This window comes from Lutra lutra, chromosome 6, assembly GCF_902655055.1.
Source record: "Lutra lutra chromosome 6, mLutLut1.2, whole genome shotgun sequence".
NCBI classification, from domain to species: domain Eukaryota; kingdom Metazoa; phylum Chordata; class Mammalia; order Carnivora; family Mustelidae; genus Lutra; species Lutra lutra.
The window spans coordinates 121,974,884-121,994,844 of record NC_062283.1 but is presented as its reverse complement, the minus strand read 5'-3'; the positions used below and the strand labels follow the sequence as shown (position 1 = coordinate 121,994,844).

The following is a 19,961-nucleotide window of genomic DNA, read 5'->3' as shown; positions in this document are numbered from 1 at the left end:
TTTCTTTGATTTATAAATATTTCCCAAACAGAATAATTTTACCATTTTAAACTGAATACACACAAACACACATACATATATAAATGTTATATATATATGTATGTATTATATATATAAATGAGTTACAAATTGCCCAAATTAATTCTTTACACTATGCTATGTTTACTTGTCTTTTACTACTCTGTTGTTTCCATAGTTATCGCCTAGGCATCGGTAGCCCTAAAAGCATAATCTTCTTTTTCATTCCCCCCGTTACCTCTGCTTTAGGCACAGAGGCTTTAAAGGGTTTAATGCGAGCAGTTGAGCTATAAACAATGGTTATTGGTCTACTTTTCTTGCCTCAAGTTTAAGAACAGTTCATCATTTCTTGGAATCTGCTGTAGCTGGTAATCAAATTTTCTCTACAGAATTATAAAGGAGAATGACATTATATAGTATGATCTATGTACATTGTACAAAGAAGTATATTATTAATGTACTGGACATCTATCTTCAGATTTCTTTTAAGTAAACAGAGGAAAAGCATGTTACATTGTTAGGTTGATGGCTGACTTTTTTTGCATTAAAAAGTATTATTTTTACAGCATATGGAAGAGAAGGTGTGAAAATGAACTTCATAGATCGGATCTTTATTGGTGAATTAACTAGCACAGTCATGTGTGAAGAATGTGCAAATGTAGGTGCTTTGGAATTCACTTCAACATGGAATAGATTACAGTGATATCATTTTTTGTTTTCTTTCACATATAATCATTAGCATTTATTTTTGTTTGTGACAGATGACTACCTTGTAGTTTTCAAAAGTCATTAGAATATCTCCTTCACTCCCAGAGGAGAAACATAATTTATAATTTTTTTAAGTGTTATTTTTCCTCTCGGCAAGCCTGTGAAGTTCTTTTAGCCTATTTTAATGTGCTGGAATGTGTTAGCTATTTGTTTGGATTGAAATGAAAGAGAAACTTATGGGAAGGAGTAACTATGTTCTATAACTATGCATTGCCCTAAAATATGATTCTAATAGAAATAATTTAAGGTAGTAACATAACTTAGGGTAATCTACCACATTTTATTTAAAGTTTACATTTATGTAACTTGAAGTTTTGTTTAAAGTAGACTCACCTTTGAATGTAATGATAATTTTTATTTTGAATGCCATCTGTACTTTTAACAACTTAAAACACATAAACATTTTTTATAGGTTTTCAATTACTTGGTAAAAGTATTTCTGAAAGCATATGGCTTGGAGTATGATAGGTATAAACTTTTGTTAGATTTTCCTGTCCCAGATTTTGGAGTACCTTTCTTTTCCTCTGTAGTCTTATAAAATCAGGATTATATGTTACATCTCCTTCTAGCCTGTCATGTTGAAGCACAGCATTTGTCAACATGACATTACTTAAATTTCTAGTATTTTCAACATAGAACTTGATTTCTCGCTCACAAGCTAGAGAGAATCCTTTTTTTTTTTTAATTTTATTTTTTATAAACATATAATATATTTTTATCCCCAGGGGTATAGGTCTGTGAATCTAGAGAGAATCCTTTTAAACAGAGTTCACCTAAAGAATCTGCAAAACACAGTCAGGCACTCTGGCTTTTTTTTTTTTTTTTTTTTTTAATGTTTCTATTTGCATGTAATTTAGTTAATCAGTTTTATTAAACACAGTTTATTTTGAAGTTACTTTGAATATTCTAAGTTAGTCGTATTGGCAATATTATAAATTTCAGCTGGGTTGCATTTATTAGGTTTTGGGATATCTTGTTTTGATTAACAGTATGTGCTGCTCTACCCAATTAAAATCATGGTTTATTCCAGGGATGTTTTTTAACTTGAAATTCTAAGTTTCCTGGGAAGTTTGATTTCTTTAAGACTTTATAAAACTCCATTGTCTATATTAGAACTCTAACTGAATTTCTCAATATGTTTTCTTTTTAAGATCTCCTCAGTGAACGATCCTTTTATTGATATTTCACTTCCTATAGTAGAAGAAAGGGTAAGGAGAAACTTAATGAATCTTCTGTGAAGGCATTTATTCATTCATATACTTAGATATTTGTTGAGCATATGATCACATTATCTGAGAGTCTTTTTTTATACAATAATGGAGTTCATATACTGTATTTGATACTGGGATTTATGTATATATGCATAAATTATGATATAGTTCTTACTCTCAGGGACTTCAAACTGTTATGTATTATAGTTTGAGAATTAATGTTAAGGAAATTATCTAATTTCAAATGAGCTAGAAATCTTAAAAAGTAGATGATATCCAGAATATTTCCTAAAGAAGTTTTGTGTTATGTACATGACATCTATATAGGTTTCAAAACCTGTACTTTTGGGAAGAATGAGTAAATGTAGACGTTTGCAGGCGACAGATAATGGTCAGTACAGTGACACTGTTACTATAGAAAATACTCCTCAACCCAGAGCCACCAAGAACCAGTCTTCGTCTAAAGATAAGGTAAGATTATATGCATTTGTGAGACATCTTTTTAAAAAACTTTTTAATAAAAAAAGTTTCAAAAATACACAAAAGTAGAGAAGGTAGTATAATAAATTCCCATGTACCCATTTCTCAGATTCACAGTTACCAGATCATGGCTAATCATATTTTATCTATAGCTGTCCCACATTCTCCCCTTCCCCATCTCAGATTATTTTGAAATAATTCTTAAATAAAAGATACTTTTTTGAAGACATAACCACAGCACATTATCCTAACTAAAAATATTAACAATTTTTAATACTGCCAACATCTAGTCATTATTTAAATTTTTGTAGTTGTCTCATAAATACCTTTTTTGTTTTTGCTTTTTAATGTGTACTTGAATTTAGGATCTATAAAAGATCTATAGGGGCGCCTGCGTGGCTCAGTCATTAGGCGTCTGCCTTCAGCTCAGGTCATGATCCCAGGCTCCCTGCTTGGCGGGAAGCCTGCTTCTCCCTCTCCCACTCCCCCTGCTTGTGTTCCCTCTCACTGTGTCTCTCTCTGTCAAATAAATAAAATCTTTAAAAAGTAAAAAAAAAAAAATCTATCGACTGCAGTTGATTGCCATCTCTTAATCACGTCTCTTATATCTCTTTTATTTTTTTATTTTTATTTTTTAAAGATTTTATTTATTTATTCATGAGAGACAGAGAGAGGGAGAGGGAAAAGCATGCTCCCAGCAGAGGGCATTTGTTGAAGAAATCAGGTCATTTTTTTTTCCCTATAATTTCTCACATTCCCACATTCAGTAGTAATTTATTTTGCTATTGCATTTCCATGGTGTTAATAGGTTTCTTTAGTCCCTTTATTTCCTCTCTAAGGCAGTTCAATCTAAAAACCTAACTAGGCTCAAGTTTTATTATTTATTTGACTTTTGGCAAGAAAACATTTGTTTAAAATTTCATTTATTTTGAAGGAGAGAGAGAGACTCCGTGCCTAGTGTGGAGCCCCATGTGGGGCTCAGTCTCCGAACCCTGACATCATGACCTGAGCTGAAATCAAGAGTCGTATGCTCAACTGGCTGAGACACCCAGGCACCCCTTAGCAAGAAAACTTTCAACTGGCGGTGTATGCTTCCACCAAGGAGACGCACATGATGTTTGATGTCTAATCTTTGATGTCACCAGTCATTCATGACTATTGTCTAGACCCATTATGTCACTAGGGACCTAGCTGGTTGTTGAATTATCCCATAAAAACTTAAAGAAATCAATCTAAATTTGTACTTCGTTTTTTTAAAAAAACAAACTTTTTTTTTTTAATGTGATATGATTTGTATAACTTGGCAAGTTGATATGTTATCAGGCTTAGCTTTTTCTTTTAGACTGCTCTTGAAGTGGCCGGACTCCAGAAAAAGGATTGTAACTTAAAAGCCTGCCTCACAGCTCTGTTCTACAAAGACTTGCTACTTTCTCCACAGATTAGTAACTGCTCTTGTGGGTTTCTTGTATCAAGATTAATTTTAAATTAGAACTGTTTGTTATTATATCTTCTATTGATTGTAGTTTAGGTAGATTTAGGAAATGGATGTCAGAGGGTCTAGAAAAAGCATTTATTCAAGAGTCGTGGAACATGTAAATAAGACTTGCATTTATTTTCAGTAAGGTCAAAAGATTCTTTTCTATGAAAATACTGTCAACTTACAGAATCAACTAGTTCGTGGCAGAAAATGTGTAAGAAAATGGTCATCTGGAGAAGGTCGGGCAGTCGTCATGCACCGGAAACGTGGGCCCCCCGAGAGCACCGCGAATACCGAGTCGGCTCTGACTGAAAGCGCCACGGATGGCAGCGAGAGGGAGGCCGGCCCTTCTGAGAGCAGCGCTGATGCGGACAGCGAGGCTTCAGAGTCCGAAAGTGCTTCTGAGCAGGCTGTGCTGTTCGTGTCCCCCCCGGGCTGCCGTGGGCAGCCACGCGCCCCCTCTCCGCAGCCGCCGGCCGTTGGACCACCCACCCGCGAGCCTGGCCGCGGTGAGGAGCGAGTGGCCGAAGCTATCTCTGAACTTCGTCTGAGCAGCCCTGTAACTGGAGAGAGAGATTTTGATAGAGAAAATAAGCCACGAAGTGTTCCAAGGAGTGTATGCTCTTCGGAGGAGAAGCGTGTGCTGTCTCCTCGCCCCCCAAATGCCTTTCAGACCCTTTCTCGGAGCTATGTGACTGCCTCTAAAGAGTGCTCGCTTCAGTCCTGTTTCTACCAGTTTACATCTATGGAATTACTAATGGGGAATAACAAGCTTCTGTGTGAGAATTGTACTGAGAAGAAACAGAGGCACCAGAAGGAAACCGGTTCTGCAGGTGAACATTTAGGTTTTTGTTTTTCTTCGTCTTCACGGGGTATTTGATAGTCAGTGACCACTGGGTATAGATCCGAAATAGAGGAACCTGAGACCCTTGTCCCTACACTTAAGCTGCTTGGAAGCATGAATTACCTTTTTCATTGTTGTATCTCAGCACTGAAGATAGTGACTGCACTTCTAAATAGATTTTTGATGAAGTCAATTGAACAGGAAATACTCATCTCTGCCTTGAAAAGTGCAAATCCACAGAATCTTATTTTGGTGGACTAGCTCTCTGAAATCTTTCCAGAAGAAATTTCCCTAGTGCATCTCTAGCCTTGATATGGAGAGAATACTCCGCTTCTTAGTGACTAGTTGTTTCAAAATGCAGGCTTTGTAACCAGTTGTGGTGAGGCGCATAGATCAGGAGAAGCTGCTGCTGAAAAGATAGTTTGTTACATACAGTTCTGAGGAGGAGGGAGGACACTAAGCCACGCCATGCAGGGCCACACCGGGAAGCACCAGAGTTGGTCAGGAGGCAGGAGTGAGGAGAAGACAAGAGCCTTTTTGTAGCTTCCAGGGAAGGAATTGGAATCAATGAATTTGGGACTGATTGATTAGTTTTGAATAATTCCAGTGGGCTCTGGGACAATGGGGCTGTCTCTAGTTGGATAGTATGTGACACTAGTGTGATGAGGGCACACTTTGATTGGTTTGCATAGGAGAGGCACTCTATTATTTACTGTATCTAGGAATTTGCTAGTACTGGCTGAAGCCTTCCTTATAATGTCAGCAAGGCCCTAGGTGTCAAAGTATCAGAATAAAGACATGCTTAATACACTAGTAATTAAAGAAATGTCTAGATGGGAGAAGTAAGAAATACCAGTTTCTATTAATCTAAGTTAAATATGTTGTGGGCCATATTCAAATCCCACCCCAGGTACTTTCTAACAACCTCTTACTGAAATGCCTTGTGGTTCCCATGACTCATGATCTCCTTTCACTACAATGAGTAATGACCTATTTTTTCAACTACAGGTGTGTTTCTGGTGGTCTTTGGCTGGAGGGCATTGACATAAGTTGCTTTAGTCCATCTGCTTCCTAGCTCCCAAAATTTTCATTGCAAGTGTCACCTCCCCTAGTCTTCGTCCTCATAAGTATGTGCTTTTTAAAAAAATCGCTTTCATTTCAGTGGAGTTTTGGAAAGGAGTATATGAGGCACCCTTGTCACCAGAGTCTAATTTCTTTAACATGTTTAAAAATATATGATGCTTCTTCATGAATGTTAACTCTGTTGTATGGTATATAACGTATAAAATGGAATTTTACAAATAAATTACTATATTTTATATAGAAAAGAAAGCAGAAGGAGTTTATACTAATGCCAGGAAACAATTGCTCATTTCTGCTGTTCCAGCCATCCTAATTCTCCATCTCAAAAGATTCCATCAGGTAAAAGCCCTTTTAGTAGCACTGTAGTAATTTTGTCATATGTTTCACAGAGCCCTATGCCTTGTAAAATGCTGTCAAGGATTAGACAGTAACTTGTTTAATATAAAAATTTGTCATAAGGGATTTACTGCTTTTTCAGCCACAATAGTTTACAAGAATTTCCTAATTAAAATTGTTTAATTCATAATACTGTATTTGATGATTTGGGTGGTGGAACCTAAGTTGTGTGTGTGTGTGTGTGCGCATGTGTGCACACGTGTATGGAAGAGAGAGAGAATGAAAAATAAAGTTTATTAAGAATCCTTAGAAGCAGGGAAATAGCAAAGTGCACATAACTTTCTGAGTTCTCATGAGCCCAGTGAGAGGGATAGGTGGGCTGGACATGGTTGACTTGGACTACCTGCAAAAGGGCTACAAAATGCAAATGTAGGGACTTTATAGTGAGAGGGAACCTAAATGTTTTTAGTGGGTCAGATTTTTCTCTATGCTTAGTTTTAATCCAGTGCCTTGTCTCATTTTTTGTTTTTGACTTTTTCATTTTTTTTTTCATTTGATATAATGATTTTAAAATTTCTCTGAAAGACTAAATAAGTGACATACTAAAACTTTTTGGAAAAAGTTAGAATGGGCGATATTTTTTTGACACCAGTTTAAAAATAAAACTATATCATTAGAACAGTATGGTTGAGATTGTCAATAAATAAAACATGAATATTACTTAAAACTCTTGTTATGATAAAGGAAGAATCTCAAATCAGTTGGGAAAGAGGTATTCTCTTTTGTTTCTAAGTTTATTTATTTTTAAGTAATCCCCACACCCAGTTTGGGCTCAAACTCAGGACTCTAAGATTGACCCCAAGATCAAGAGTTGCTTGCTCCTTCACCTGAGCCAGCCAGCACCCCACAGGGTACATTATTTGATAAAGGATTTAGGAAAAAGAGCTGAAATTTAAAAATGTAAAGCTTCCCTCTATACCATATATCAATACTATTTTCAGATAAATATTTTAACTGTGTGAAACGAATCTTCAAAAGACTAGAAGAAAACTTAAATGAATATTAACCTGACCTCTGGGAAGAAGATTTTTCTTCTTCTTCTTCTTTTTTTTTTTTTTTGTTGTTGTTTTTTGTTTTTTTTTTTGGTGGGCAGCAAAGCAGAGTTTATTGAATGATAGCAAAATAGCAAGGTGATAGTACAAAGCTCCCAAGGAGGGAGGGGACTCGCGGGAGTTGCCTGGGAGGAAGATTTTCTAATCATAAAACCCATGGAAGAAATCTCAAGGAAAAGATTAGGAGTTTTGATAATGTATCTGCAACATTTCGGGCAGGCCATAAGTAGGCAGGAAGAGGTTTTTCTCTATACACCCCCATCCGTATCCACAGAAAAATTAGACTAAATTGTTGATTTTTTAAAAGATTTTATTTATATGATGGAGAAGAGAGACCGTGAGAGAAGGAACACAAGCAGGGAGTGTGGGAGAGGGAGAACAGACTTCCTGCTGAGCAGAGAGCCTGACGTGGGGCTTGATTCTAGGACCCTGGGATCATGACCTGAGCCGAAGTCAGATGTTTAACAATTGAGCCACCCAGGTGCCCCTAAATTCTTGATTTTTGATGGCCAATAATTAGAAACTCAGTGGAAGTAAGTGGCCAAGGAGAGCAGGAACGGATGTCTTGTGTCTCATTACATGAGAATAACTAGTGAAGGGTGTATATGCACAGTTACTCTGAACAAGATAGGGTATTATCACATCTGAGAAGCCGATTTCATGATGTACCACAGTTATTTTATATTTGGTACTGCATCTCAATTTAGGAACTTACAGAAAGAATTCATGCCCTTAGGAAATATTTACAGACTAATCAATGGTGTCAAAGTTATATATCAGTTTTGGATTATTCGTTAGTCATGTTTTTATAGCTATTAAGAAAGCTAACTTCTAGGATTTTTCTTTTGGTTTTACTAACAGTGATTTAGATGGTTGTTGCGTTAAAAATTGTTTTTTTGTTCTTTTTAAGGCTGGCTTGAGTCTTCGAAAAGTAAACAGACATGTAGATTTTCCACTTGTGCTTGATTTAGCACCATTCTGTTCTGCTACTTGTAAGGTATCGTATATATTAAGATGTTTAATTGACATGTAAATAATATGCTTAGAAGTATTAGGCCTTTGTTTCTTTCATACCTTCATTCATTCATTCATTCATTCAGCTTCTCTGAAAGAGAATTTTATCATTAGTGAAGTTAAATCCATAATGTGGGACATTGAACACACTGAATGACTTTTGTCCTTTGGGAGACAGAGTAAGGGACAGTTGAAAAGCTGTGTAAACCATGAGGCATGGTGGTCAGGAAGATCAGTGCTGCTTGTCAGTGCTGCTGGAAGCAGATAGTTGCAGAGAGAAGTAAGCAGATCTTGTGACCTCTCCTGTTCCTTGTGAATGATGTGCTTGATTGCCAACAGTTTTAGCAGTTGTGGAGTTCATTCTCTTTTGTGAGTCAATATTCTAGTGCATTGTTTTTCATGCCATTTCATCTACACTACTGAAAATAGTATACTTGTCAGCTGAATATGATACTTTAAAATCGATAATACTTTAGTAATTAGATATAGAAAGCAGACTGGTTTATAATTGCTTGTATTTGTATGTATGTAAGAACTATGTAGGTGAAATCAATGGCTTTGTCTCCCTTGAGGGAACCACATGTTATGGGGTAACATGTTGTTCTGTTCATAATTCCTGGTTAGCAGTCTAGATTTTGTGGTATGGAATGGAATGCCTCTTGTACTTAATATTTTTACTACACTGATTAATCAAAACAAAAATATCTTAAAAGCAACTATTTGGCAGATTCAGTTTATCTGCTGCAGAATACCAGCACTATCTATCAATTAGTAACACTCCATATTCATAGAATTTGATAATGTGGCAACAGGGTTTGTATTAAATTTATAAAAACACATTTTTAAAAGGTACTTTTTACAGAGAATTTCCAAAATACACAAAAGTAGACAGAACAGGAACCTATATAGCACCCATCACCTAGCTCTAAAACCTTAGGTATGTGGCCAGTCCTGCCATATCCACATGCTTACCTACTACTTCCCATGTTATTTTGAAGCAAACATCAGGCATTATTTCCTTCATAAGTATTTTTTTGTGTATCTATAAAAGAAGAATCACTCCCTCCCCTTTTTAAAGAACATAACCACAATACCATTTTCACACTTAAAAAAACCAAAACCAAAAACAACAACACTCCTTCATATCATCTAATGTATTTAATTCCAGTTATCTCACAAGTGAAATTTTAAAAATGAATTAGTATCAAGTAAGGTCTATACATTTAATGATTGGATGTCTTCTAGTCTCTTTTAACGTATAGTTCCCCTCTCCCACCTCTCTCCCCTTTTCTCCCTTTTAATTAATGTTTTTAAGAAATTGAGTCATCTTTCTGGCAGTTTAGATTTTGATAATTCTTCCCTTGTCCTCTTTATTTCCTACACATAGATAGTTGGCTCTTAAGAGCCTTGAACAGATACAGGTTTGATGCTTTTTGTTCCCCCTGCTAAGGCTATTTTATAGGGCATGTTTTTGTTCTGTTTTGTTCTGTTTTGTTTTAATCAGGTGGCACATAATGCCATTTACCTTTCTTTCTGTGGTATTAGCAAGCAGTGATGCACAAGTGCTAGATCCATGAGTTCATTAAGAATTACAGAATGGTGGCATTTTAAATCTGTCATTCCTTCTTCATTGATTAGCTGAGCACATCTATACAGAGAGAAATTCCTTTAATCTATTTAGTTATAATAGAGTTTTTATAGAAAAGGCTGGATAAATGTTTGATTCTTAACCTCTCCCGTTCTAAACCAGTTTTCAGAATAATGAATTAAATCAGTGGCATCCTTAAAAACTATGATCAGTTAATTTATGATTTTTTAAAAAGATTTTATTTATTTGACGGAGAGAGAGCTCTCAAGTAGGCAGAGAGGCAGGCAGAGAGAGAGGGAGAAGCAGGCTCCCTGCTGAGCAGAGAGCCTGATACGGGGCTTGATCCCAGGACTCTGAGATCATGACCTGAGCCAAAGACAAAGACTTAACCCACTGAGCCACTCAGGCACCCCTAATTTATGATTATTAATTTATGAATTGAAACACATTAAATATATTTCAGCTTACTACACTTTTCTTTTTATTTGTGTTCTAATATATTAGTAGAATATAAATGGGTCCGTAGTTGGCTACTGAAAGGCTCTTCAAGCTGGCTTCTGGGTTCTCTTGATATAACCTTAGTGGTTTCTCTCTGGACGATTATGCTTCCAACTGGAATATATTATTCACCTGTTTAATTTTTAAATTTTCATTTAGGGATTTCTTTTTAAATTCAAACTTAAATATTTAAAATTTTGCTAAATACATAAAATATTTACATAGTTCCAAAAACAAATGTATTAAATGAATAAAACAAGGTGAATTCAAATAAGTATAGCTTTCTTTCTCCATGTTCATTCCACCTGTTTCTTCCCTCCCTTTATATATAAACCATTTAAAATTTGTTTATTCCTCTGTAATTTTTAAAAATATAAACAGATATGTGTACATGCGTCTTCACTCTTAAATAATCACAGCTTACAATACGTATCCTTTTTTTTTTTTTTTTAATACCTTACTCTTAACATTATATCCAGGAGATTATTTCACAGCAATATTTTGAGATAGTCTGCACTCTTTTTTACAAGCAACGTAATACTCAATGCATCATAATTTATTCAACCAGTCCCCAGTTTAATGGGGACTGATTTATTTGGGTTTATTCCAATTTCTTTTTAATCGAAGTGTAGTTGACATACAATATTATATTATTTTCACGTATATAATACAGTGATTCAACCTTTATATACCTTACAAAGTGATCTTGATAAGTCTAGCTATCATCTGTCACCACACAAAATTTTTACAATATTATTACCTATATTCCATGTACTGTACATTATATCCCCATGTCTCCAGTTTTTTGATATTACGAATATTTCTGCAGCTAATTGTCAAAATAATAACTAATAGCATTTTTTTTACATTTTGCTCATGTACCTGTAAGATAGACTCCTACAAATAGGATTGATAAATCCAAGGGTAATACCTGTGTAATTTAGGGGCGCCTGGGTGGCTCATTGGGTTAAGCCTCTGCCTTCGGCTCAGGTCATGATCTCAGGGTCCTGGGATCGAGCCCCGCATCAGGCTCCCTGCTCAGCCGGGAGCCTGCTTCCTCCTCTCTCTCTGCTGCCTGCCTCCCTTGCCTACTTGTGATCTCTGTCTGTCAAATAAATAAAATCTTAAAAAAAAAAAAAAAACTCTGTAATTTAGATAACATGAAATACCCCTGCAAAGGGGTTGTACCCCTTTGTGTTCCTGCAGGCAGTGTGTGTGAGTACTCTTTTCCTCACAGCCTAGCCAACAGAGAATGTTGTCAGGCTTTTGCATTTTGCCAGTCTAATACATGTGGAAACACAACTCATTGTTGTTTTAACAATGCGTTTCTCTTGGTTTAAGTAGGACATACATTTGACTTAATTTTCCTTTTTATAATATTTCATGAAAAAAATTACTAATTTCACTTTTTCCTTTGTCTAAAAGAATGTAAGTGTGGGAGATAAAGTTCTCTATGGTCTCTATGGCGTGGTGGAACACAGTGGCTCCATGAGAGGAGGTCACTACACAGCATATGTGAAAGTGAGAACACCCTCCAGGAAATTATTGCAGCATATCACTGGAAAGACATATGTACCTGGTATGGCATCCTAAGTTCATGTTATTCCTAAAAACAAATGAATGTGTTCTTCCTTTTCTGGAAGAGGTCATCTGTTTCATGGATACCTCTAGTGGATTCACTTCGTTAAAGTCAAGTGAGAAATACCTTGAAGAGTACTTTGATCATCTTAAAGAACCTTAAATATCGTAAGACTGTCCCCTTCTAGATGGTGTGAGGTGATACACTGTTTTTCAGGGTGTTGAGTCATCGTGTATTTCGGTGGAGTGGCATTTTACTTAACAACACCAAAAGATTTTGAAGACCTACCAGGTCCTCAGAATAGAGTGGGGGTTGAAAATGTGCACACTCTGCCTATGGATGAGCAAGCTTTACTTCTTTTCTTTCTATTTCAGTGTGAATGATTCTTTTCCTTGAGCAAATAAATATTTATGGGTCTGTCTAATATTTCAGTAGGTATTTAGAGTGAAGTGATGCCAATATTGCTTTGAAAGAGTTAGTTGATTTTGGAAGATGTGTAACACAAGAAGAAACACACCAGTAAGATCTAGCATTAGATAGATAGAGTTGGTGATAATGTGTTGTTATTTATAATGTAGAATAAGAACATACTTTTTGTAAAATTATACTTCTTTTTGTCTTGTTAGATTTGAAGGAACCTGATAGTGAATCGACAGGCCAGTGGGTCCACGTTAGTGACACTTACGTGCAGGTGGTTCCAGAATCAAGAGCGCTGAGTGCCCAAGCGTACCTTCTTTTTTATGAAAGAATATTATAATTATCTGGTAATACTTAGTGATGATGATGATGATTTTAGATCACTTTTGTTTAAATGCTGCAACCATAACCATAATATAGTAATGTGCCTTTCTAGTCTTTTCTGTAGGAATAGCATGTCCCTCAAATGCCTCTGAAGATTTTTACCACTTTGGTGAATCCTTTTAATGTAAATCAAATTTACTCAGTGCTTCCAAACTTATATTCTTAAAATACATGTAAACAAATGTTTTTAAGGAATGTTTATCCTAGGAAAAAAAAAGAGTTTGCAGCAGTAGAGGAACCCCCGCCTTATAATGTGGCTTATTACTATCAGCATTCAGAAATGATGCTGGCTAATCAAATTGTTCCTTAAAACAGTGTTTACCAAATGTGAGTTACATACCATCTTTCTGATTTCATATATGTGTGTGTGTGTGTGTGTGTGTGTGTGTGTGTGTATGTGTATGTATTTATCTCCTGTGCCATTGTTTAGTTATTTTTAACCTGAGTTTTTTGGCTTACATTTTTAAACGTAGCCTTGTTTTGAGCATGTTTCACATTTTATGTGCTAGTTATATTATTTCTAATAGACATTAAAAATACATAGCGATTAGAGAAAAATTGTTCATCCATGTAGCACTCCGCTTCATGTCTCAGGGCTGTCCAGCAGTGTACATATATCACTGTGTGGGAAACATTGTTATAACATATACTTACACAGTAGGTACAGTGACCTCGTGATATTTTGTGATTCCACCTTATAAAAAGATACCACTGTAGCTTCAGTAATAGGATCCTACACATAATTTATTGATTAGCTTGTTGCTTTGAGGTTTTGACAACTAGACAAATTTTGAAGTATATCATCAGTGTATTATTTGCAGCCTGTTCATGATGGAATTGAAGATAATTTGCATGTAATTAGCCAACGTCAAAATATAACTATTGATAATTATAACAAGCAGAATTGGTAAATAGAAGTTGTTAATCCACATGGGATCATTGGATACTTTGAAATATAAATTACCAAGTTATATTATTATACTTGACAGGGAAATATAATTTTCTAGTTCTGTAGGTCAGTAAATATTAATCATGGTTTTGGAATTTGTGATCACTTTTGTCATCAACAAGCATCATTAATAAGTTCATGTGGGCTTAGCTTGTATTTTAATGAGGTGTAAAGTTGGCATTTCAGTTTTTAAATAAATACAGTAAAAATTTGGTACTTAAACCCTTCCTCTAGAATACAAATTATTGAGCTGTCTTGGCTTAATACTTGGCATGAACATACTTCTATTATTACTTAGGCATAAAATTTTAAAAAATAATGGCTACTTGGGTCTGGCATTACTGAATCAAAACCCATACCTGCATGGTTCAAGCATTCTAATCATTAGTGCCAATACATCATACTACAGGCAGCTACTGGCTAAGTGCCTAGTTCCAGTTCATTTTCCTCTTGGGAAGGAAGGATACGAATAGGGGCTGTAGATAATGTGTGGAAATATTTAACCAAACCTTTGACCCTTCTTAATATTTAAAAGGTTGTATAATATTGTCAAGTTTACTGGTGCTGCCTTTTGATATGTGGTTAGGAGGAATTGTGATTAGTGTTAAAGATGGTAATAATATATAAAACTCAGAGCTTAAAAATGTCATTGCACAAATTCTATCTTTAAGGTATTCAAATTTGAAATAATAGTGTTTTCTTGATTTTTTTTAATGTGATGGAGAAATATATCTTTATAAATTAATTGCAAACTCAGGTTGGGTCCTATAAAAAGCAGTTTGAACTGTTAAACAATGTTAATTAAACAATGTTTTGTGTTTATTTGTAATCCATGAACATTGAAGTTTTCAGTACCAGAGCAGTGAGTTTTTTTTGAAAATATTAGTTAAACCTCATTATTCAAGTTAGCCATATTGGTAATGACAGTTACCATCTTTTCCCCCAAATGTAAATATCAAATCACCTCATCTTTCTCCTAAAAAAAGATACCATTAGGAGGCACATATTTTTCATTGGATGGTCACTTGCTTCCTGTTTTATTGGTAGATGGACAGACACAAGAAAAAAAGTGAGAGAAAGAAGGAAAGGGAAAGGAAGGAAAAAGGATAGGAAAGAAACAAGAGCATTCTTTTCTCTTGCCTCTTGGCTTTATCCCTTACACAGCTCAAGTCAGAGATGGTGAGATAGGTGAGGGCAGGAATCAGGGAAAGTGCCTAGTCCTCTTTTCATTAATAGGATGCCCAGGAAATGCACCAGTGCTGTAGTTATCAAAGAGGAGACAGAATGAGCTTTATTCTGCGTACCAGTTAAGACGATTTTTCATTGAGTGATACATTGTAGCTTTAGAACATTACCTCAGTACTCAAGTACTGCAGTAGTTCTTATGTTTAACTTAACATTTGTTCAGTAAGTATGTATTTTTTGAATACCTGAGATGGGTCAGACACTGTGCTGACACCATTTTAACATGTTTTAAAATGGAGAAACCTATGTATGTTTTAGACATTATTCCAGAAGTAACATGAAAAGAGAAACTTTATTTTCATCTCATGGTAAAAGAGCAAAGTCTGAAATCTACTTTTTTATGGCCTAGGGTTTCTGAATATTTTTCAGGGTCTGCTGGTAAATGGAACAAATTTGATTTTGATACCTAAGAATTTCCTAAAGATAGATTTGTAATAGGGAAAGTATGTTAAGTTACACATGGGCCTACATTTAATTTCTTGTTTATTCTGAACATTTTGAAAGCACATTTGCAGGGGTACTAAATTGTGAAGCTGCTAGAATAACAATAGTTTCTAGATGACCTCAGGAAACCATACAAGTAAGTGAGAAATGTTTACAGATTCTTGAAATAACTACCGTTGTGCTTGGCCAAGTGAGTTTAAGAAGTAAAACAGAAGTTTCACTAGCTGTATTTAGAAACTGGTTTACAGGGTATGTCTAACCTGTTTCCTCTGTTTTTTCCTATTTAAAATGATAAAATTTTGATTATGTGTCAATTATGGGAATACTTTTGGCATAACCAAATATATTTCTGTATTTAAGACTTTGTTATTTAATGTTTTTAAACCAGATGTGAAAACCACCTTTTTGGGTGGCAAGGAGAGTGGTAGTGGTGTCAGTTCTAAGAGGAGTTGATTCCTGTTTTCTTATTTTAAATGCTCCAACAGAGCTATTTTACTATATATAATAGCTCTTAGCTCGCATGCGCGATGATTTTAGTGATTTTTATACAACAGCTGAATAAAATTTCCTAAAGATTAAGCTGTGAACTGTATCACTTTCACCCAATTTTTATAGTACAAAATACCATTCTGCCTACTTCTAAATTCATATTCATAATTTGCATGTTATCTGATCAAATAAGCCTAAACCAAATATGTGCAATAAAATTGAGCCTTTATATATTATCTAGTCCATTAAGAAAGATGATTTTTAGATATTTAAAATGTTTTGGTTCATGTAGAAATCGTCAATTCAAATGTTTAAAAGATAGAGGACTGTATTTTTAATTTTGAGTAATGCTGGTTATATACCATTCCTACTATTTTATCTTTTTTGCAGTGTTTTTAGAAAATAGCTATATAACTTATTGAGCACTATTTTGATGTTACTGTATAAAAATGCATAATAAATATTAAATTTTTTCTTTGTTTCGCAGTTGGTCCTGGAGTTTTTGCAATGCACAATATTGATAATATTTATCAACACTGTATTTGCTTACCTAGCTATATTCAAACTATCCTTTGCATTTCAGAAATTCATTATTTCAGAACAAAAGATATTACAGGTCACTTTCACTCAAATTTCAGTATCTACCAAGGGTGAATCTTCCTCTTTTCAGATGTTTCTCAAAATATTTGGATTATTTAGACAGGATTATTCCTTAGGAAATATTTTGTCTCCCTGTTTGGATTTAAGCTCTTTTGGGTCATGAAGCTCTTTGAGATTATGATGAAAGTTATAAACCATCTATCATTTGTTCACTAATATAAAAAGTATTTATTGAAGTTGTGAGTTGGGGGAAGAGGAGGGTTTTAATTCTGGACCCCTCTTCACTCTTGCTAATGACAATGTAGAAGTTGGGAAGGGATATCTTGACAGTTATGTAGTCTCAGAAAAATATACAACCCAGATTTTTGTATGTAATTTCAGAGGTCCATGGACCCCCCCCTCAACCGAAGCCATTTTCATACATTTTTTAAAGTTGCTCTCAAGCAGAAATCCAAAACATTTACATTCCAATATGCATTAGGACAGCCTTGTTTTTGCTGCAGTAACAAATAACTCCACAGCCCAGTGGTTTAATACAACAAAAGTTTATTTCTTCCTCACCCAATGTTCCCTTGTGAATCTGGGCAATCTTCATAGCCAACTATTTTCCAATTGATGACTTTGTAATCCAGGCTTTTATGTTGTGCTTCTATCATTTTAACACCAGGTCTCCCCACTCTAGCAGGGGAAGAGAGCACTAAACAGTCTTGCACCAGCAATTTAATTCATCTTGAATGTGTCGCTCACAACCCACAGGCCAGAAGTAGTCACATGGTCCTGCCTAACTGCAAAGAGGGATAGATAGGATGGGTAAGAAAGGGTAAGTCTCCCATGGGCTGTCTTGTTTCATTAGCAAAATCCAGAGTTCATCCATGTGGCAGCATATATCAGAATTTCATTCCTTTTCAAGGCTAAATAATATTCTTATATATATATATATACACACACACACACCACAGCTTTAAAGAATTTTATTTTTCAATGTTAAGATGGATGATATATGGAACTTAACAGTATAAAGATTCATCTTGAATGGTAGGAATACTTCTAAATTCTATATCTTTACCACATCTCATTTAACTTTTTTTCCCATTTAAACTTGAGGCTAACTTGATTCCACAGCAATGCAAAATACTAACTTGAACATACCCTCCCTTTGAATTTTCTACTTCAAACACTGCAAACAGGGAAAGTTAATAAAAATTTAATTGACAGAGTCTGCTAATCTGTTAGTCATAAATAGCAGATTACCAATACTGCCAAGATGGTGGCTGCTTCAGTACTTTCTGATCAAAATGCAGAATGACCAGACCGTAGCAGATAATGTACATGATCACTCTTTAGACACTTTAATACAAAAACATTCTGAGAAAGTTTGGGGATGAAATACATGTATGTGTGTGACGTTTCCTTCAGATACTACCTAACATTACAGGGAAATCCTAGCTGATAAGTCAGGGAAAGGGAAATGGAACTGTAAACTTCATTTCCTGGGGTGCCTGGGTGGCTCAGTTGGTTAAGCGACTGCTTTCAGCTCAGGTCATGATCTCAGAGTCCTGGGATCAAGTCCCACATGCAGAGAGCCTATTTCTTCCTCTTCCTCTGCTGTTCCCTCTGCTTACGCACGCTCAGTCAAAAAAATAAAATCTTTTAAAAAATACAGTTCTTGATTTGGCAATCAGTGATTGCTGAAAGTGTCTTAAGTTGGCACAAGGAACAAAACATGAGTTATTTAATAATTATCTCCATTTGGCAAGGGGTTTCCAAAATTAATGGCCTCTATTGGGTTGTTCAAAATCTTCAGTCATCTGACAAATGGAAAAACTCTTATATGATACACAGTATGCTGACTGGTTGGAGAATAGAGATAGGGCCGGGATAACTACCAGAAAATTGCTTCAAATCTACTAGGGAAATCAACAAAGAATTACAATATGATTATAGGAGGTCAGTAGGAACATGCAAAAGTTTCAGTAGGGGGATTAGGTTTCACAGACCACTTTCTCTAATTCTAATGTTTCTCAGAGGTGTGCCTGGGTAGCTCAGTAAGTGAAGTGTCTGACTTTGGCTCAGGTCATGATCTTGGGGTCCAGAAATCAGCCCCTAGTCCTATTCTGTGCTCAGTGGAGAGTCTTCTTGAGATTGTCTCTCACCTCGGCCCCTCCCCTCACTCATGCATGCATACGCGTGACTGCACCCGCTCTCTCAATCTCAAATAATCTGGAAAAAAAAAAAAATCTCAGAAACAAATTGGAAAATCAGACACTGTGCAAAAAAAAAAAATCTGGAAAATAAAATCACAGACCAAAATTAGAGATAACCACTGGTAAAATGTGGTATATGTCCGATGTTTTCCCCCACGAGTGATTTAAAAAATCTATTAGATTGTTGTGTAGTCTTTTTTGTGCTAATTGGAAATTAGGGAAAAAGGCTAAACGAATGAAACTTTTCTCCACTCACATTATGGTATTGCCAGGTGTAATTTGTAAGGGTTTCTCCCAAGATAAAATTTTATTTCGAAGGCCACTTGAATTTGAGGATCAGCCCATCTTTAGCTGAGGACTTTCTTCTAATGCTCATCCAGGAGTATCAAGGTTTCAAGTGTTTTATTAAGGAAGACTGAATTTCATGCAACTGACATCTATATCCTCACATCTATATTTATCTTCTTTATCCAACTAGATGCACTTAATTTTATTTCTATTGTAATATGCCCCCCCCTTTTTTGCACAATTCAGTAACTTGGTTCACCCTTCAGTCACGCAAAAGTTTCCTATTACTCTTTAGAAAGGCATTTTCCAAGATTTAGTTGAAAATAAATACCGTATCTTCGGAATAATTTTGTGTTCCTTGTAACTTGTAGTGCTAGCCCGGAAATAGATACTTTTGATATTTTAACGTCGTTCGCATTAACACACCGTGCAATCGAAGTATTCCATTCGAGGAACTGCATAGCAAAAGTCCTTTCGGGAGGCCATCTTGTAGTCGAGAGAACGGGAGTAACAGAACAGAAACTGATTTCCCCACTTCTCCCTAAGGGTCATGGGTAAAGAACGAAATATCGGGACCAACTGGGTGACGTAGAGTTGAGCAAATGTTGCCGGAAGGGGGCGCGACGTTTTGAAGTTAACAAAGAGCGCAGTCGCCGCGGGTTTAGTTAAGGTCTCTGAAGTCGCTACCTTCGAGACTGGCCATTTCACTAACATCCGGTCTTCCTGAGGTTGAGCCGTCAGCGACGCTCTGTTAAGGTCCAAGCCTGGAGTATTCCAGATGTTCCAGCAGAAAAATGCCGCTGTGGGCGTACTGAGCAACCCGCTGGAGTTGGTTCAGTTTGACCCTGAGGCCTCTCCGTAGTCTGAAAGCGCCGCGAATTCAGCCCCCCCCCCCCTTTTCCGAAGCGAAAACGTTCCTGGCGGGGAACGTAC

The 19,961-nt window shown here is 35.8% G+C and overlaps 1 protein-coding gene across 4 annotated transcripts in view; it reads left to right on the top strand.

Moving 5' to 3' along the window:
* Positions 1-16,413, top strand: part of USP45 (ubiquitin specific peptidase 45) — a 71,203-nt gene extending 54,790 nt beyond the window's left edge. For 2 of the 4 annotated variants that reach the window (XM_047733889.1, XM_047733888.1), the window contains exons 11-18: positions 585-676; positions 1,938-1,994; positions 2,325-2,468; positions 4,142-4,787; positions 6,123-6,220; positions 8,240-8,326; positions 11,855-12,008; positions 12,635-16,413. In XM_047733889.1, the coding sequence (XP_047589845.1) occupies positions 585-676; positions 1,938-1,994; positions 2,325-2,468; positions 4,142-4,787; positions 6,123-6,220; positions 8,240-8,326; positions 11,855-12,008; positions 12,635-12,765 (1,409 nt within the window). In that variant the 3' untranslated portion in view covers positions 12,766-16,413. Of the gene's footprint in view, positions 1-584; positions 677-1,937; positions 1,995-2,324; positions 2,469-4,141; positions 4,788-6,122; positions 6,221-8,239; positions 8,327-11,854; positions 12,009-12,634 lie in introns of those variants that run through there. The other 2 variants (XM_047733891.1, XM_047733892.1) reach the window with 2 other exon arrangements.
* The last annotated feature ends 3,548 nt before the right edge of the window (positions 16,414-19,961 follow it).